This window comes from Gymnodraco acuticeps, unplaced genomic scaffold, assembly GCF_902827175.1.
Source record: "Gymnodraco acuticeps unplaced genomic scaffold, fGymAcu1.1, whole genome shotgun sequence".
Taxonomy (NCBI): domain Eukaryota; kingdom Metazoa; phylum Chordata; class Actinopteri; order Perciformes; family Bathydraconidae; genus Gymnodraco; species Gymnodraco acuticeps.
This window is the reverse complement of record NW_022991144.1, coordinates 352191-371724: the sequence shown is the minus strand read 5'-3', so window position 1 is coordinate 371724 and position 19534 is coordinate 352191. Positions and strand designations below refer to the sequence as shown.

The 19534-nt window shown below is 39.9% G+C and overlaps 2 protein-coding genes across 8 annotated transcripts in view; one reads left to right on the top strand and one right to left on the bottom strand.

Moving 5' to 3' along the window:
* pacsin3 (protein kinase C and casein kinase substrate in neurons 3) overlaps positions 1 to 8553 on the top strand; it is a 45674-nt gene extending 37121 nt beyond the window's left edge. For 5 of the 6 annotated variants that reach the window (XM_034237255.1, XM_034237259.1, XM_034237256.1 and 2 more), the window contains 3 exons: positions 300 to 442; positions 2979 to 3142; positions 6612 to 8553. In XM_034237255.1, coding sequence (XP_034093146.1) covers positions 300 to 442; positions 2979 to 3142; positions 6612 to 6721 — 417 coding nt within the window. In that variant the 3' untranslated portion in view covers positions 6722 to 8553. The remainder of the gene's footprint in view (positions 1 to 299; positions 443 to 2978; positions 3143 to 6611) is intronic. The other variant, XM_034237261.1, reaches the window with a different exon arrangement.
* Positions 8554 to 12675: 4122 nt separating this feature from the next.
* Positions 12676 to 19534, bottom strand: part of glg1a (golgi glycoprotein 1a) — a 44391-nt gene continuing 37532 nt past the window's right edge. For both annotated transcript variants that reach the window (XM_034237249.1, XM_034237250.1), the window contains 3 exons: positions 16024 to 16144; positions 15833 to 15939; positions 12676 to 15085 (listed from right to left, as the gene is read on the bottom strand). In XM_034237249.1, the coding sequence (XP_034093140.1) occupies positions 14918 to 15085; positions 15833 to 15939; positions 16024 to 16144 (396 nt within the window). In that variant the 3' untranslated portion in view covers positions 12676 to 14917. The remainder of the gene's footprint in view (positions 15086 to 15832; positions 15940 to 16023; positions 16145 to 19534) is intronic.

Sequence of the window (19534 nt, the reverse complement as noted above, 5' to 3'; positions counted from 1 at the left end):
TAGTTTATATGTTTTTTATCTTCACAGTCAACTTCTATATTTTCTGTTTTATTTCTATTTTGAGATGTTTAGATTTGTATATTTCTACTCTTAATTTCTACTTTTGTGCAATGCCAAACATTTCCCAATTTGGGTTCAATAAAGTACATCTTATATTATCTTATATAAAGTGACCCTGAGGGTATTTGATTCATTTTAGGGAATACTTTCCATCTGTGACAGAAAGAATGTGTTATTTCTTCCTTTATAAAGTTACAAAGTCTTGCTTTAATTTGATCATTTGATTTGTGTGTGTGCAGGAGTGGTCTCCGGAGGCGAGTCGCTCCATCAGTAAGAAGGTGCGGGGGACACACTCTGAGGACAACGTGGTCACCCTCACCAACATCGTGTCATCGGGGGGGAACGACGCTCCGCCCAGCCCCATCACCATGGAAACCGGCAGGTAGGAGGACACCTCCACATCTGCTGCAGAAAACTAACAACCATCATTACTACCTGGTTTCATTAATGTGTGTGTGTGTGTGTGTGTGTGTGTGTGTGTGTGTGTGTGTGTGTGTGTGGTGTGTGTGTGTGGTGTGTGTGTGTGTGTGTGTGTGTGTGTGTGTGTGTGTGTGTGTGTGTGTGTGTGTGTGTGTGTGTGTGTGTGTGTGTGTGTGTGTGTGTGTGGTGTGTGTGTGGTGTGTGTGTGTGTGTGTGTGTGTGTGTGTGTGTGTGTGTGTGTGTGTGTGTGTGTGTGTGTGTGTGTGTGTGTGTGTGATGCACTCTAATTAGTAGTGGTGGACTTTAATGGAGTAGACTTTCTCAAGTACTGTACTTAAATATAATTATTGGATACTTGTACTTTACTACTCTGTACTTTGCTTTTTTATGCTGGTTAATTCTTCTACAAATTTTAGAAGCACAAAATTGAATTTTTCTATTTAGTACATTTATTTGACAACTTCTTCTAGTAGTTACTTTATAGACTCAGATTATTAGCTAATACCAACAAATACATAAACTGATAAATAAGCTATGATTTATTATTATAGTTTAAGATATCCAGCAGAAGAATACAAAGTAGTGACAATTAGTTCCACCTTTACCAGCTGTTAAGAACACGTTCACTCATCAACAATCATAATCCAATCATTGAATACAAATATATGATTCTGAAATGAGCCATTAGGGTTACACATAGGATATTTACTTTTGTAGTATATTTAAATAGCAATACTCTTTTTTTACTTGAACATAAGTAAGATCTTGAATGCAGAACTTTAAGTGTGAGTATTTTTCAATTAACTATTGCTACTTGTACTTCTTACTAATTAAGTACAAATCACTTCTTCCACCACGACTAGTTACTAGCTAGAAAGCTGAATATCAGATTGAACCGGTGTTCACTCCCTCCCCTCACATTTATGTGTAGTCATAGCATTGTCTCATGGGCTCCATCTGGTAGTTTGAATACTATGTAACATGTATCAGAGGATGTTATCATACAAGCTACTCTGAGGCATTTAACTCTTAAGCTAATACTTATTTTGGGTTGTGCATAAATGTTGTGAGTTGGTTTGTCTGTTATGTCACGCTATCTGAGTTGCAGATAAAGTGGCTAAATATTTAATAAAAACTGTGGAATAAGTTTTTAATGATCATTATTATCTTCCTTCCCTTTGTCTAAGAATGATGCATCTGATGTTAAAGGTCACCTATTGTGCAAAATCCACTTGTTCATGTCTCTTCTACATCAACATGTGTCCCCTCTGTGGAACGAGATTCTGAAAGATTCAGGAAAAAAGACCCCCTCTCTTTTTGTCCTGATCCAGTTCTATAAAAACCTGTCTGAAAATGAGCTGATCCGATTTTGGCCACTTTATGATGTCATAACGATTTTTTGGCTTGGTAACCATTAGCCAATCAGCAACCAAGGGTGTTCTGTCTTTACAAACTGGTTTCCACACAAAGACTAGCCCCCCCCCCCCCCCCCCCCCCCCCCCTATAAACTCAGTGTGGTGCCTAAACCTCCACCCCTCAGACTCCATGCTGACGACAGCTGTGGTTGCCAGGAAATGTGTGACGTCGCTAAAGAGCCTCCATTAGTTTATTTACAATCCCTCAGTGAGGGCGCATTAAGTTTAAAGGGCTACTTGTGATGTACGGGCCTCGGGGAGATGGTGGAAGGGGGGGGTCTAATGGCACATTTCCACTGCAGCGGGGTAGCCCCGTTTAAGCGTCCCTAAGCGTCCTCGCTCAGGCCTCCTCGGGCTGCCTCGCTGGCCGTCCGAGGCCGTGGCGCATTGCCATTACAGTTTAGGACCTGGGGTAGCAACGCAGTGTAGGCGGGGCTCCCGCTGGATTTGATCATCCCCAATGAGATGTAAGAACGTCGTCACCTCCTCGGTCGACCACGGTGTGCTTTTCTTTGACGTTGCCATTTTTGTAGCTCCTCCGTTTACAAAAATGCTGCAAGCTTGCTTCTAGATATATATACGACGCTAGGGATGATCTCACGCGCGATCTTGTGACGATTCTCTCTGACCAATCAGCAGTCGAGTGTTGACGTCACTAGTTCAGCCCTGGTCCTGGTCTGATAGAACCACGGTTTTATGGGGCCGGAAAAAGAGGGAAAAAGTACCCGCTAGCCGGTGCTAGGCTATATGGAAAGGCCACCAAAAACTGGCCTGGCCGCTTGAGGACGATTAAGGACGCTTAAACGGGGCTACCCGCTGCAGTGGAAATGTGCCATAAGAGAAAAACTAAGGAAATCTGGCTGCAGCAAAATACAAGAGCCTAATCCTGATTTAATTTAAATGTTCAGTGCTTAACAACTATGGTTACATTTTGAATATCAACACCTTTATTGATAACAAAATATGTACTTTTGGACAATGATTTTATGTTTCTCGTACTGTTGCATTCAGGTGCCAGTAAAAAAATGTGGTAGACATTTGTATGACTGTTTTTTGTGCCCTCCTGACCTCCTGTTTCCTCAGGGTGAAAGATTATTCGTCAGACTGGTCAGACGAGGAGAGTCCTAAGAAGCTGGCGGTGAACGGCGTGGGGGAGGCGGAGGAGGAGGATCAGGTAGAGGCGGTGCGAGTCCGAGCGATCTATGATTACGAGGGCCAGGAGGCCGATGAGCTCAGCTTTAAAGCAGGTATTAACACAAACTAATGCTTACAGCGGGGGGGGCATCACAGGGAGACTGCTGACTTTTGATCTGATCCATCCGAGTTGAATAACTGCTGTCGTTTCAAGAAATGTGCAAAACGAAAAATAAAAGCAATTAAATGATCAGTTGAAAAATAACAAGTATTGACATCTAAATATACTTAAAGTTCTGAAACTGAAAACAACTAATTATGAAGAATGGCCACATTCAGAATTGTAACTGTAATATTGCATCTAGTTTTAATGACTTTGAATGACTTCATATACTGTCAGGCATAACCCCAAATCATGTATTAGTTGATTACATTAGGTGTTAATTATCTGTTACTAATAGAATATATTTAGTTTGGTAAAAATGATAACATTTACCTCTGAAATGTAGTGAAGTAAATGTACAAGGTAGCAAAACACTGGAAATACCAGTAAAGTACAAGTACTTCCTAATTGTACTAAAGTGGAGTACAGGGTCTTTACTGTTCTATTATCTCATGATCACAACTTAATCACAAGATAAGAGATACATTCATTCAAATGTAAGAAGCCATGCTCATATAAAACACTTCCTGTGTTACAAACAACATGATTTAGTTGTGAAGAGGACAGATTTAAAAGTATGAAAAAGATTCAGCTATAACACTCAATGCAATACAATTTGATCAAAAACAGTCATAAACCAGCGCAATCATTAAAGGCCCTAAAGTGTCGTTTTAAAAGGGAGATTGCATTTATGTAGGTTTTCTCCTAATTGTATCCACCCTAGATTAATTACAAATAAACTATTTAGCCTAAATACATTAACATTTTAAAAAAGCAAAGCAAAACTTTATATCAACTTCACAAGTGATTTGCACATTTTCATGAAATGACAGCTTTGCAAACATAAACATTTATACGTCCTAGTTGAACACTTTTTAAGATGTTTTTTTGTCCACCTGTGATGCCTCGACTTAACACTTCACACACATTCATGACGAACCGATTGGTTCAGACATGAGTATGCAGAGTAAGACTGTGATGTATCATGCTACATTATGTAATATCATGTAATGAGGACACACCCATAAATCATTACATCAGTTACCTCAATCTGCATGTCAGTTTAAATTTGTGAAATTCTGAAATGAATGATTCTGAGTCACAGAAACGTCTTGTCTTTTGTAAAAAAAATGTATAACCCTCTGAAATTATACTTCAGTTAAAATATATAAAACTGACTTATTTCCGTGACTTAAATTGGATCATTATTACAATTGTTTCTAATGTAAGTGCTAATAACATCACAAGTGTTCCTTGTGATGCTGCATCATGTGAGCAGCTTCTCATCCTCTGTCCTGTTTGGAAATGAAAGCATTATGGGAAGCTTTTCAAACAGTCAGAGGACTGATGCTTTTATTTTCATGGAAGAACTGCTCTAGCTTTTCGGCTTTATTAAATACTTACACCATTTTTATTCCTGACGGAAATAAAACTTCTGATTGGATTTATTTTCCTTATGCGCTGGATGTTTTGACAGCTGTCTGAATATTAAGAATGCTACTTGAAAGTTTCAGGTTACTTTCAAGGATTCTCTTAAATTGAAGTGCTTCAAAAGCGCACACATAGTTTATATGTGTATTCTGAATCTTGGACAATTCGTCTATATTTTAAGAGTAGCTTTACTTTTTGGCAACCATGTGATTCATATAGTTCCAACGAGTTGTATTTTATTAGACCATGGTGTTTTGCCTATTTGATCGCACACATACAAGCTAGTTTTGAGCAGAAAGGGTGGTCTTTTACACAAACTACATTGCTATAAGTGAGAAATAAAAGGCTTTATATGTTAATACTACAATCTTACATTGTATGGCCACCTTGAGCATTCAACTGGATCTTGATTTTAGAATAATTTGAACATAGAAAGTCCTATATTCAGTCATTTTAGCTCCACCAAGTCCTGAGAGAAAGATCGGTCTCTTTATTTCACACGAGCTCCACTATGTTCACCAGCTAGTGGTCAATTACACCCGTATGCTGGTTGGTGCTGAACAGGCAATGTAGTAGGGGGTCGAGTCAATTTGACGTAATAGCTACCTAACAAAAGGGCTACTCCTTAAATTGGTGTACCGTGTATTTATCTGGACTTCCTATATTAAACACAGTTGTGTGTGCGTGCTGTGATGCCAGTTCTGTTTTATAACTTAACGGTGTTGCATTGTACGTAATTTGACGCTACATCTGTAAGAGTTATGATCATATTAACTGCTGCAAGGTTTTACAGGTTTCAACATCATTGTTTTACTCTTATTCAAGAGGGAAGGTGTTGTAGTAGGATATGTTTCATGAAATATAATGTTCTAACATATAGCAAGTATAAATAAGTAGTAAAGGACTCAGAATGGGATCATTAGGGTAATTAATGTTAAGATCAAATTGTGTGTGAACTAGGTGAAACACATGGCCTCACAAACTGTTCATTACATTACATTACATTACATTGCATTTAGCTGACGCTTTTGTCCAAAGCGACTTACAATAAGTACATTCGACCAGGAAGACACAACCTTGAAGAAAACAGAATCAGTGACTTCAGACACTGTTCCTCACAGTGTCTGAAGTCAAAGGGGTACGAGGTGAGTAAAACTCCTCTCACTCTCTGGTGAAGGTCAAGGGTCGGTCAGTGTAGCGGAATGTGGCCAGGACCCGTGTGCGGTAGGTCTAAACACAAACTCCTGCGTTAAAATAGTTACAGCAAAGAATCGGGGGGGGGGGGGGGGGGGGGGGGGGGGTGGTGGTTTATCGTCCTTCACCAAGGTCAACCAATAAGTAACAAGAAGGCTTTAGCTATGAAAGTACAAGGTTTGTTGAGCAGCACAATCCTGAGGTCAATCCAGCGACTTCTTCTCAACCTGTTAGAATTATACTGCTGCGTGTGTTGAGGGGAGGTCCGGACCCTTCAACTGGCCCAGGCCGGCAAACTGTTTTGTATTGACTTATTTATTGATAAAAAGCATTCCTGCCCTTGTAGGACATCACGTAAAATGTTGCTGTTAAAAAACTGAATTTGACACAAAAATGACACAGACCTATAATTTGTGGTAAAACCAGACATTGACCTTAAAGAGGTTAAATGCTGTGTGTAGCTGCAGAACAGTTTCTCTCAGGTCTGTCCTGGGCTGGAGGGAATGTTGCCTTGGTTGGTTAACTCCCTGTGGAACTCCAGTCTTTCCTCTGCTGGCCCTCAGCCTCGGGGGGGGGGGGGGGGTTCCTGGGGAACACGCGCTAATGAAATCTGATGGGACCGCAGAGGGAGTTCAGTTTGAAAAGCCAAGCTCAGCTCTGCTTATCCTGAACCCGATGGCCTCCCCAGCTTTACTTTTGATTATCTTAAATTAATGCTTTCTCCCATTTTTAGAATTCAACATTTTAACACAATGCTTGAGATCTAAACTTTCTTACCCTCATATTCCCTCCAGGCGAGGAGCTGCTGAAGATGGGGGAGGAGGACGAGCAGGGATGGTGTAAAGGGCGGCTGAGCAGCGGCCAGGTGGGCCTCTACCCCGCCAACTACGTCCAGAACTCCTGATGGCCCGCCCAGCCAATGGTACCACACTCAAGATGCCAGGACCAATCACAAGCTAGTAATGCTGACATGGAGACGGTGAAACCAGACAGTTTTCTGGTGACTGACTGATAAAACAACTTTCTTTCCTTTTTTTTATCCGCCAGTTGGAAAAAAAGTCCACTTATTGTGAAAGGCTGTTTACTCAACCTGAGGTGAATGACATTGTTTTTTGAAAGAAGCTTTTACAGTCAAGAGAAATCAATGGAGGCCTGCCAACGCTCTGTAGAGAAACATGGACGCAAGTGAACAAACTCTGGATTTTGTTCTGCTTGCTGCCATTATTTTTAGTTGCAAGAGTTAGAAAATCCACATTGAATCCAAGAGGAGACAGCCTGGGTGCCGCAGCGGTAAGAGTCACCACCACGGCTGACAGTGGTTGGCTGACACACATGTCAATCAGTTTCCGTACTGCTTTTTTGTGGAAGAAATCATTTCACATTTTGGGAATTAAAAAATAAATTAAAATGTTTTATGCAGTTAGATCACAGGATAGAAGCAACTCAAAAGTCAGCAGCATGATAGCTTAGCTTAGAATAAAGCCTTCAGGTTCTGAAGACTATCTTTGGAAGTAAAAGCCCAATTGTATTCGCTCAAATTATATCAATGAGCATTCCTAAAACTCTGATGGGCACGGCTAACAACAGGAGAGCTAGGCTTTGATTAGGTTACCTTTATTCAGAACTAGGCTAGTCTTCCCTATTGTTTTAAGTCTGTAGGCTATGCTATGCTAAGCTAACCAGCAGTTGCTGACCTCTTGTGTTAGCTATATCTATCTTCAAATCTAACTCTAGGCATGTGAATAAGCTTATTTCCCAACATGTGAAACACATTTTTTAAACACCACTATTTTCATCATTAAATAAAGTAATCGTCATTGTTGGGGGAAACATTTTAAAGCCATTTTCAGTAGATGTTGGCGCACTTTGATCCAGCCCCTAGTGTCCGCTAGAGGAACTGCAGCTGGTGGCACCTTCAACTTCCTCTTCGCTCAGTTTTGGTGGTTCCTGCTTGGATTAAAGAGATATAAAGACTGCCAGTGCCTTAGTCAGTGAGGCCAAATATGTTACAGCCCCCCCCTGCTGTCTGACCGAGGAACTACAGCCACCTGATCCTGACCCCTAGTCTGATCCCAGTTGAATCTGTGTCAGGACTTTAAAATGTTTTACCTTCTGATTGGTTCATTTAGCTCGACATCGGCATGCTTTGGTTCATTTGTAGTTTTTTAGGTGTGACACTGAATTCACTTTGTTTCCTATTTTGTTATGTGATAGCTGTATGTTTATATTCAGTCAACAGATTTAGATCTTGGGACGGTGTAAACTAATGCTAATTGTTTCTTTTTAAGAATAGCATTTTTACACTCAACTTATTTACTTTCTAATTTATTGTCCTTTTTAATTTAGCAATCATTTTCAATGTTAGGCTGACTAAGGTGGGAAGTTGACTGTTAGCTTTGGGCCCTTTGACCTGTGGAAGGTGGTTTGTTTTGCCGTTTGTTTTGCCGTGCTTCAATCATGAAACACACAGAACACAAACACCTTAAATAATTGATAATATTCTGTCCGTTTTGGGTTTTTTCATGTTTAAGTTTGTGTGGTTTCCTCTGTCCTGCTGATGTGAGCGTTGCTACAGCTAATCCACGTAGACGTCTGAATAATAAGAGAGGTAATAGAGATAATTAACGCTAATGTGCCGCTCCTTTTTTCCTTTTTCTTTACAAAATGATAACATGTACATAACATTACGTGGGAAGCAACAATAAAGCGCTTTCTGGAGTTGGAGGTTTTACAGACTGTCTTTTGTCCTCAAATTCTTTCAAACTGTAGTTATTCAAGTATCCTGCAAATATGTCAAGTACATGCATTAAAGAGTGGGGAACTGGGAGGAGATATTTAAGGATATTTTATAGGCAACTGGTTCTCAATTCCCATTGATTTCTGCTCCATAGAAAATGCCACATGACTGTTAGAGAACTTGTATGGTTCGGTTTTAAATTGTCAAATGTGTTTCATTGTTGTATTTGAGAACAAAGTGTGGCGCTATAGTTGCTGAAATAATCCAACATTTACCTAAAAGGTTTTTTTCCTCAACAGCATAGTCTTTAGCTTAGCAGGTGGTATGTTGTTGCAGTGCATGCTGTGAACCAAATACTTTTCTTGAGGTTAAATATTCAGTCTTTTTCTGGCGCATTCGCTTTGTCAGTATAATGATGATGAGTGTGGAAACAATGGGTCGTATATGCAGCTGGGAGGAGATAGGGTGACCAGATCCCAACAAACCAAATGTGGGACAAGGAGTATTGTTGTGTGGGACAATGTGGGACACCCTCTCAACAGCACCCCCCCCCCCGGAAAAAAAACGTAACAAATATATAACGGAGCAAAAAGTGAAGTCAAAATGCAGTAACAATTTAGTATCTTAATAAAGAAAAGTAAACTAAGGCTAACCAAGGCAGCAGGCATTATTCACTTCAAGTGTTTAGAAATGCATCTTCTTAATTCAACTAGTGTAGTCTGTACAAGTAGTCACAACATAAATTAATAGATAAAATAAAACCATAAATACAAATGAAAACTGGCCAGGAGGGAACAAAAACATAATAATACATATAAAATAGTTTTCAGTTTTGTCCATCACAGCAACAGCAGGTGGGCCCCCCCCCCCCCCCCCCCCTCCCCCACACAGTGTGTGGGCTATTTTGTCACCTCGAACCACTGGTGACTTTGACTCTGTCAAACAACTCTCCACAGAGGCAGGGGCAAGCACATCTGTTATTATGGACGCTGCTTTTGTACGACCACATGACATTTTCTTTACTATCTCAGAGTCTGGAAAAATGCACCAAAAGTCGTGAAAATGCTGTGCAGTCCCGCGCAAAGCGGGACATCTGGTCAGCCTAACTGGAGGATATGGTGAAAAGCTCAGGAAAAACTACGGATTAAACCTTGAATTACAAATATGTTAAAAATTCAAATGTTTTAACCTATATTGGCACATAATTGTTTAAATTCAAGATGTTCTACCTGATGTAAAGCTGCAGCTCTGCTATTGGCCATTTTTTAAATCGATTTATTAAAGTAAGTGTTATTTTAATTATATATATTTTAAAACAGGTATGACAGTCCCTATGGAAAGGTCTTAAAGAAAGCAATACTATTGTCACCTGGGACCTTTTTATAGGGTCACCTTTTAAAGAGTGACCCCTGCTCCAGAAGAACCTGCTGTAAATGACATGAGCCATCTGCTGGTTCAGCCCTTCGCTCAGTTGCATATATGAGGGATCTTTCCTTTTCAAACCCATTTCAAAGTTGTCTGTGAGCAGACTTCTAGGAAGTACTCTTTAACCCTCTGGAGTCTAAGGGTATGTTCTCGATTTTTAGATGTTTTCTTAAATCACCTTTTAAATGTATTTATTCTAACATGGCACCCCATGTGTTACATATCAAAATGCTCAGGACAATCTCTAGTATTGCTATATATGCAAATTACTCACCTTAGAGCACTGTTTGATGAGATAAGTAGCTCAAAAGCTTAACATTTGACATCCGATTTTCGGAAAATCTTCAAAACTTTTGTGAAAACACAAATGTACTCATGTGATCGAATTGTTTTGGTGTTTTAGATTTGGTTACCAAAGTCTTAGGATCACAAAAGCAGTGAAATATTTGAATTACACTGTATATAAATGTGTTATTCATGTCTAAAATGAAAAAAATTCAATACGAATTTTGAGTAAAATAGGTGTTTATCACTCTACTTTCACCACAGCAGGGACTGAGATACATTAGGACTGAATAATGACTTCATATTACATACCAAGGTTCATGTGATGTGTACAAATACAAATTGAGCATTCAACCTTTTTTTTCAACCAACAATTTATTATAAATATGTTTTTTTCAACCAACTATTTATATAAATATAAGAAACTGGAAAATCTCACTATTTACAATATTGAACATCAGAACTTTCAACCAACTATTCATTATAAATGTCAAGACAGTGTCAAGGTCTTTGTCTGTCTTCCAAGACAGTGGGTCTGGCTGCTGTGAAGATGGGGGTGATGGTGCATGGGCTGCTGTGTAGGTGGGGTGTACAAGTGCTATACGAGACCTCCACGAGACCTCCTTGCTGGCTGGGTTGAAGGTGATGGCTGTGGTGGAGCCTTTGTGCTGAGGTGTATCTTGACCTGGTGGCTAGCCGCAGATGGAGGTGGGAGGCAGCTGTAGTGATGCTGGTCTGCTGGTCCTTGGTGGTGATCGCTCTGGTGAAGGCCCTTGAGCCACGGTAGATCTTGACCTGGGGGCCGGCACAGATGGATGTTCTGGCTGCTGGATAAACGCCACCACCTGTGGGCCACTAGGCCCAGACAGCTGTGAAACCTCTCTGTAAAACAAATTAAAATGTAGGACAATAATTACAACTAATTTCATTGAAATAAAGTTCAAGTAAAATGTTGCTCAAGCACAAATAACAATGCACACATTAAAAGAAAGTTTGGGAGTTTGGAGAAGGAGTCTCTCTCGATCTCTCTCTCACACACACACACGCACACGCACACACACACACAGGTATTTCCAGTTACTTTACATTCAGTATAAAATCACAGACACACATATACATAGGCTACATCTGATTACAAAGTCTCATCTGTACAGAACAGTATGATAAAATAATCGATGGCAAAAACATGTCACTGTAAATGTCTCTGTTGTGGGACGAATAAATGATTAATGTAATCCTCTACACATGTAATGTCACTTTTACACACCAAAATAACGTTAACACAGAGTAAACGTTTGCTAATGGAGAGTCTATTTTGTCCCAATAAAAAGTTCATGACTCGATAAAAAATATATATCAATAAACCTATTGTTAATTTTCGCGGTATTCCCCACACATTGCCAGTACACTATTACTGTAATATTTACACTTACCCATGCCCAAATGGATCCTTGTTGTTGTCTTTGTATTCTTCTTCTTCAGAAGAGTCGAAGACTTCACGTTCTGAGGCTCTATCTTCACTGCTGCTAGCGAAAAAAATCTCTAGCGAAGTCGGCAACTGTAAAGTTTTTTTAGCCATTTTCTGTCTCTCTCTCTCTCTCCTCAAAGACGTAAACTGATGGGAGACACGTGGTTTATGTTTTGTTTACTTGGTGGGTAGGTCCTTAGTGATTTCTCGATGTCCATTGGTCATTTCAGACCATGATGGCTGCCGGCCGAGATTTCCTTGACGGACACACGAATCCACCAATCCCACACAGTGTAAAGTCAAGCTGCTTTGAGCGGCCATATTGGCTGCTGTGCCCTGGTTACAGTCTCACAGGAGATACCGCTGGAAAGCTACTTTTCCAGCGATTCCGCGGATATCTGAATCATATTTCTACTCCTTATAATCGAAAATATATGATTAATTATGTAAAATTATGCGCACCTGGACCGACTCCAGAGGGTTAACTTGAACAACAATTATCCCAACTGCAGACAAATTTGAATGAAAATTCCTGCTTTTTCACTTAAATTACAACAATATCAGCAAAAAGTATCAAACATTAAAGTTCTCATTATGCACAATGGCCCATTATAAGAACAATATATATTATATTATGAAACTATAATTATTTATGCCTTTATTTGTACATCTCTGGGGATAATGTTTTATAACTATAATTATTGCATTTATTTTTTTGATTATTACTACCTTGACATCCGCAATGTATGTAAAATAAAGAGCAATATTTTCCTCAATCATTTAGCAAAGTTTGACTTAATTACAGTGCAATTTGACTTTACTACAGTATTTTAGTAAATATTCATCTCAACCACTAGTGACATGTTTTCTTTTGAATACAACAGGATGAAAAAAATGTGGATAAACTCGAGACAATTGAAAATAAATCGGGCTGAGCCAAAGGTAGAAAATCTGCAGACATTTTTATTAAATTGACAAATTTGTATCTGTACAGCAAAATCAAACTTCACAATGATAAATCTGTTACGGTTCATATTACATGGCATATGTAAAAAGAAAAAAATGCACACCGCTAAAGTTTGTTCACATAGAGACGTACAAAACTGGTTCTGATGGTCGCCATAGAGATGGTTTATAAAAGCTCTGAGCAGCGAGCTGTGTTCCGTCTGACCGTCAACCCGCCATCAGGAAGAGGACCCCCCCTCAAATAATCTGCAACTTCAGTTCATTAACTTTTGTAAATGAGGAGCAGAAAGTATTTAGTAAATGCTGCCAACCTCCTGCTTTTAGATCATTCACAAATATTAATATACAACTAAAAGCTGCAAAGCAAGCAGAGAGAGGATACATTTCTATTTTTTTTTTACAAATGAATGAGGCACAATTTCCAGTGATGTCAGCGCCCTGCAGACCTGCATCAAGTTAAAGTGCAAAATTAAATATTAAACAATCCAAACAATGCTTGAATCTCTTTAGTTTAATTTAGAGTTACAAGTCATTTGCCTGCCTAACAAAAGCATGTTTATGGCTCGAGAGTGTCAACAACCTAGCGGGGGTTTTCCATCCGGGTTTAAACATTGAATAATTTGTTATAACGTCAGCATAAAGCCAACATGCTTTGTAACTTTCTTTCTTTAATTTGAAACATGTTCCTCTAATGATTGGAAACTGAATATATGTTTCCTCTGAATGTAAAGTCTACGTTACACACCAATCAATGGGACTTTAAACTAAACACACAATCTGAATGTTTTGAGGTAAAACCCCTCTGACTGCTGCCCCCTTGCCCATAACTCTGCATCAAGACCACGTAAAGCTGCTGATGTTCAGGTTTTGGCCACCAGGGGGCAGCAACAAGCCGTTGGGATAAGAGCTCGAGCAGTTAGCTTAGCGTAAAATCTGGAAGCAGGGTGGAACGGCTAGACTGTCTCTGTCCAAAGTAATAAAAAAAAGTACGCCTACCAATAATTTACATATACGACCAGAAATAGCTATTTCTTGATGCCCCAGTAACACTTCAGGATCTCTCAGCAGTTGTCGTCCAAAAAAGAAAGTTCTATTACCTCGTGATCAAATCGTTACGTTTTTTGATTTATTACATTACATTTTGTATGGATAAAAAAATGAGCTGAGTTAATATAAGGTGTCTTGATGGGTTTCGGTGGCTATTTTAAAGAAAATTGGTATTATCTGTTTCCCTTCTGTGTGCAGTTGCAGTTCAAAACCTAAATGATTACCTTTGACTTGTTTATGCCAATTTCAGACGATGTTTTCTCAGTCACATTTAGAGGGTGCAGCTCAGTCCAGGTTTATTAGTCTGACCTTTAGCGTGTTATTGAAGCAGAATTGAAAAAAAGGTATGTGTGCCAGCTGTTTATTTGCCATATTAGCAATAACTTACTTCCTTACAAAACTGCACAAACTGCTAATGTTTGTGCTCAGGCATGTTGCTCATGGTACAGACTGCAGAAGATGAAGCCTCTCTGAGTGTAGTGTAACAGATTGTGTTCATTAAAGGCAACAGAGGACATGGGACGACGCAGGTCATGATGAGAATATCCAGAAAGATCCACAACTCAACGTAAGGAGCCGTACCCGGCGAGTCAGACGGGGTCCTGTAAGGGAGTGAAGAGGACGGGACTTCACGATTGATGGGGAAAAAAGTCTGAAAGCAACAGGGACGTCTGAAAGAATTCAAAGTTCAGTTGCTGAGTGTGCGATTCCAGCAGCCACTTTGAAAGAAACAACGTCCTGTTGCTCGACATGCTCCAGTCTCTGAGTTAAATATCACAAAAAAGCAACGATTGGAAAGCAATCCAAACCTCAGAAGCAGCAGCCTTCAGTCAAATCATGATCGGTGCTCCTTTAGGAACTCAAAAGATGCCTCACATCCGACCCCGAACAACACCCTCCACAAAGCAGATATATTGGGGGAGGAAATATAATATCAGCGCTCCAATCTGACGCTCAGTCTGGAGATGGCCAGAACGGAGAATTTTCAGGGATTTTGTTTGCATTTGATTCAAATGTTCAGCAGCAGCAAATAAACGGAGCGGTTCCAGATGTGGAAATGGTGTTGGCACTGTGCAGGGTGGCTGGTTAAAGACCGGGAAGCTGCGTAAGGACGAGAAAGAGGAGGAGGAGGAAGGTGCGAGGAGTCAGTCTTTTGTGGGCGCACTCCCTCTCTACCGGTCCTTCAGCTCTCTGGTCACTCTCTTGGTGATGCGGCCGCACAGCAGCCCCACCAGGAAGAGGATGCACACGCTCAGAGAGATCATCAGCAGGATGTAGTTCTTGGAGGGCGAGATCATCACCTGCACCGCCAGGTCTGAGAAGCCCTCTGCTGGCGCCACCTGCAGGACGGGGGGGGGGGGGTTATATACTTCAGATTTATAGCCCTGTGACAATCCAGACCGATGCATTTGGTCTGGTCAAGCACCAGTGGTGGAAGACGTATTCAGATGCTTTACTTGAGTAAAAGTACCAATACATTATTGTCAAAATACTTCATTACAGGTAAAAGTCCTGCTTTCAAAATCTGACTTAAGTAAAAGTACAGAAGTATTATCAGATATTAGGAAAATTGACATAGTATAACAAGTAAAAGTAATCATTGTGCAGAAAAATGGCCTTCATATATATATATATATATATATATATATATACATGTTTTGATAATATTGTTGCATCAAGTAGCATAAAATGGAAACCTCAAAATTGCACTTAAGTACATTTACTTCCCACCTCCGTCAAATGCTACCTAAACTGAAGACCTTTCAACCAGCGTCAGGGCTAATTTACAAATGTTAGCATACATAAAAGGCTAAACTTAGCTTGTTTCCTTTGCTTGTATTAAGCTATGCTAAGCTAATGGCCTTCTGGCCGTAGCTACCAACTACTATCATCTATCTCTTATCAAGAAAGTGTTATCAAAAATTCCTTTACGGGTAATCTAAAAAACTAAACAGTGATAATACATATGGAAAATAGGTAATAATAGATTTTGGTGCCTACAAAGTTAAATTGTTTATCAACCTATACTAAGGGAAAAAAACATTTCTAGTCTTTTGTAATGCCAGTTGAACCCCCTGGTGTTTTACCTTTGCAGCGTAGCTCCACATGTCGATGCGGTCCTGAAGTCTCTTTTTACACTCCGGCTGCAGACGGACCCTCTTGTCCTGTAACGCCTCGATAAGACACGACATTTCTGGACAAAGAGAGGGAGAGACAAGTGAGAACATTCACACACAGTAAGTTCTGTGAATCTTGCTATATTGAGTGAAGCACCCACGTCGCCCCCTCCCCGGCGTGATGGCAGCACAGTGGTGTTTGAGGTCCAGAGCGCAGGCTGTGTGGAGCACCGGGTCCACGAAGATGTCTGCCTTACTCTCCTTCAGCATGTTCAGCACCTCCTGCAACAAAGGAAGGAGGAACAGGGAGCGATCAAGGATGAGGTTCTGCAACTCATCTATTTAGACCTTATGATGAATCATCCAAATGAGATTTAGAGGAGTTAAAAACATGTTTTAATGGTGTTCACTACATAGAGACTAATTATAAAGACACTTGAAACATTTCCCAACAGAACTCCATCCATCCTTACTAACTTGTTTGGATGTTTTACAAAGCAAGTCATAGGCTCTTTGGTTCCACAGACGACACCTGGAGGAGGATGCTCTAACTTATTCCCTGCATTACCTCATAATGAATACAAATATACATTTAACAAATATAGCACGTTGTTAACCAACTCCAGTACACCCTTTTTGTAAATATCAGCCTGCTTTGGAAGAGTCTGTTTGACATTTCAAAGAAATACGATGGTTCAATCTACAACTAACCCTACGACCACCCACACCACAGGTTCGGAGCATTTCCCAGAACAGGGATGCAAACTCATCAGGTATGAAAAAGGTGACAAGGATCCGAGCCCCCCGACCCCACGGAATATCGGCTTTAAAATTAGGAATAACAGGATGTTAGCAGTCAGAACAACTAAAGCAGCAGTGTTAATAAGAACAGAAATGCCAAAGAGTCACATCTAATATAAATATATATAAAAGTATTTATTTTAATTGTGTAGCAGTCAGTTTATCATTTTGGCAGCACTGTTGAGCATTTTGAAAATGTATTTTCATGCCTCTGTGCAAGGCTTAGTCTTTCTATCTTTATAGCCACTGGTGTAAAGTAACTAAGTTCATAAACTCAAGTACTACTTGGGTACAATTTTGAGATACTTGTACTTTATTAAGTATTTCAATGTTTCTTTTGCTACTTTGTACTTCTACTCCACTACAGTTCAGAGGTACATGGTGTACTTTTGACTCCACTACATGTATTTATTACCTTTAGTTACTTTACAGATGTGGATGAATGATGTGAAATCTAATCAAGTGTTGAATCAGACTTTAGTTCCACCTGGAGTAAATTCACCAGCTACCCTGCAGTATACAAAGTCATTCAGACTAGCTGCACCTTTACCAGCTTTGAGAACTCTTTCATGATCAATCATTATAAAACATATCATATATATTATTCTGAAATGGACCAATCTGCACAACGACTACTTTTACTGTCGCTACTTTAATACTTTTACTTGAGGAACATTTTGAATGCAGTACTTTTACTGTAACAGAGTATTCCTACACTCTGGTGCTTCTAGTACAAGACCTGAGTACTTCTACTTTTACTGTCGCTACTTTAACTATATTTTGATGATAATACTTTTGTACTTTTATTTGAGGAACATTTTGATCGCAGGATTGTTCCTACATTCTGGTACTTCTACTTTAACTCAAGTACAAGACCTGGGTACTTCTACTTTTACTCAAGTATTCGAGTTGAGGGGGGATGAGGGGGGATGGCATCCCCCCTGAAATAAAAACGGTCAAAATCATCCCCCTTCTAAAACTGCCATTCCCCCTTTCCATCCCTTATGTAATTGTATCAATGAACGTGGCACTGGTATTACTGCTATTTCAACATTAATTTTGCGAATTTTGAGTAAAATACTGTGGGCGAGGGAGCACGCACACACGCAATGACATTTTTACCAAGTCACTGACGCTATGCTATGCGAGTGCCCTAGAGGGCGCCAGAGCGCCGTGATGCGCCTGTTTGATCGATGCCAGAAGCGCAGGTAACGGTCATCACAATGGCCAAGCGACCAGGAGGACAACGCGATCTGAGGGACTTCATATTTAAAAATACTAAAAATAACATTTCAGGTAAGTCAAGAGTCAGTAATCTTAGTCATTACTCACTACTTTAGTCACCAAAGGTGGAATCTATGGACATAAGCAGCAATAACAACTTAGTTTGGAGTTATACGTTTTTCTCTCGTGTTAGCTAGCTGGTAAGACTCAAAACTGTTGATGAAAAGATACCACCAGCACCAGAAGAGCTGAAACCCCTCCTTCAAGCAGTGAACACTCTGGTCATCTCCACAGCTGAGTGTGAACGTGGGTTTAGTCAGGTGAACATTTTAACCACAACTAGAAGCTCCCTTTTCATGAATAATTTACATAATGATTTAATTAATTATGATACAAATGTAACCCTTTAGATACCAGTTTTGATCGTATACCAGTAACTGCTTTTTTGAAAAAATACATTATAATTCAATATTCTAAAAACTATTTTGACTTTATTATTAGTGTAATCAGTTGATCCATCTGAATAATAAATGAGGGACTGTTAACCTACAAGATTTGTACCATAGACTTCCATTATAACCACATTTTTGTATCCCCTCCCCCCCTTTAAATTAAAGTGAAAAAAAGATTTTGCACTAATTGTCCTCTGCATTTGACCCTAAATGTTAGAGGTGCCTTGGTCAAGAGCAATGAAAGGAGTATCTGAACATCCATAACATGCATGTTGTTTTAGGAGTATAATAATGATCTTTATTCTGGTTGGTCTCCCACCCTCGGCGGGTTATCAGCACAAATTATGTCCCCATATGATCAAATCCACCACCCCCCCTGATTTTTTTTTACAACTTGAGTACAAGATCTATACTTATACCACCTCCATTTATAGCCTATGAAAAAAACTATTAGAAAACGAAGGCTAAAGCTAACGTTAGCAGATAGTGATGCTAGTTTGCTAGTTAAGTTTGCTCAACGATAATATTGCGACAGAAAAACTTTTCAGTGCACATCACGCTCTGCCGCTCCGACAGGGAGCTCTGCTCTGAACACCTGAACGGCCCGTTCTAACAGCTGTTCACCAGCGGTCCAGTCCAGACTCCGGACTAGTGTTGTCACGATACCAACATTTTGGTTTCGATACCGATACTAAGTCAAGAATTGCGATTCTGATTCTTTTTCTTTATATTAACATATAGACATATTAGACAGTTATCATTGCCATTAATTGCCTCGTCAAACTACGAAAACGTTCGTTTGTCACAAAATAAATTACACTTGTTTGACTTAGATTTGAGGACATGGGCTTGAACATGATGTAATTATGTTATCTATCACATTCGCTAACCTGTCTGTCTTTACATTCTTTAAACAGCTCTGGATGCCGGTCGGCGAGGTGCTTAGCCAAGTCTGATGTGTTGGCTCCCTTGGTTTGCAGGGATCTAAAACATGTCTCACAGACAGGCCTCGTGGTGTCCGTAGGCTTGCCCTCACTGTCAGAGATATAGCTCAAATACTTCCAAATTTCGCTTTTGGCGTCTTTTTTGTCAACAAGCCGAGGCGCAAGCGGCAGTTGCACTCTCCACCTTGCAGCCATGCTTCTCGTTTTCTCACATGCTCTGAGCAGCTCGCGGTGCACGAGAGAGGGGAGGG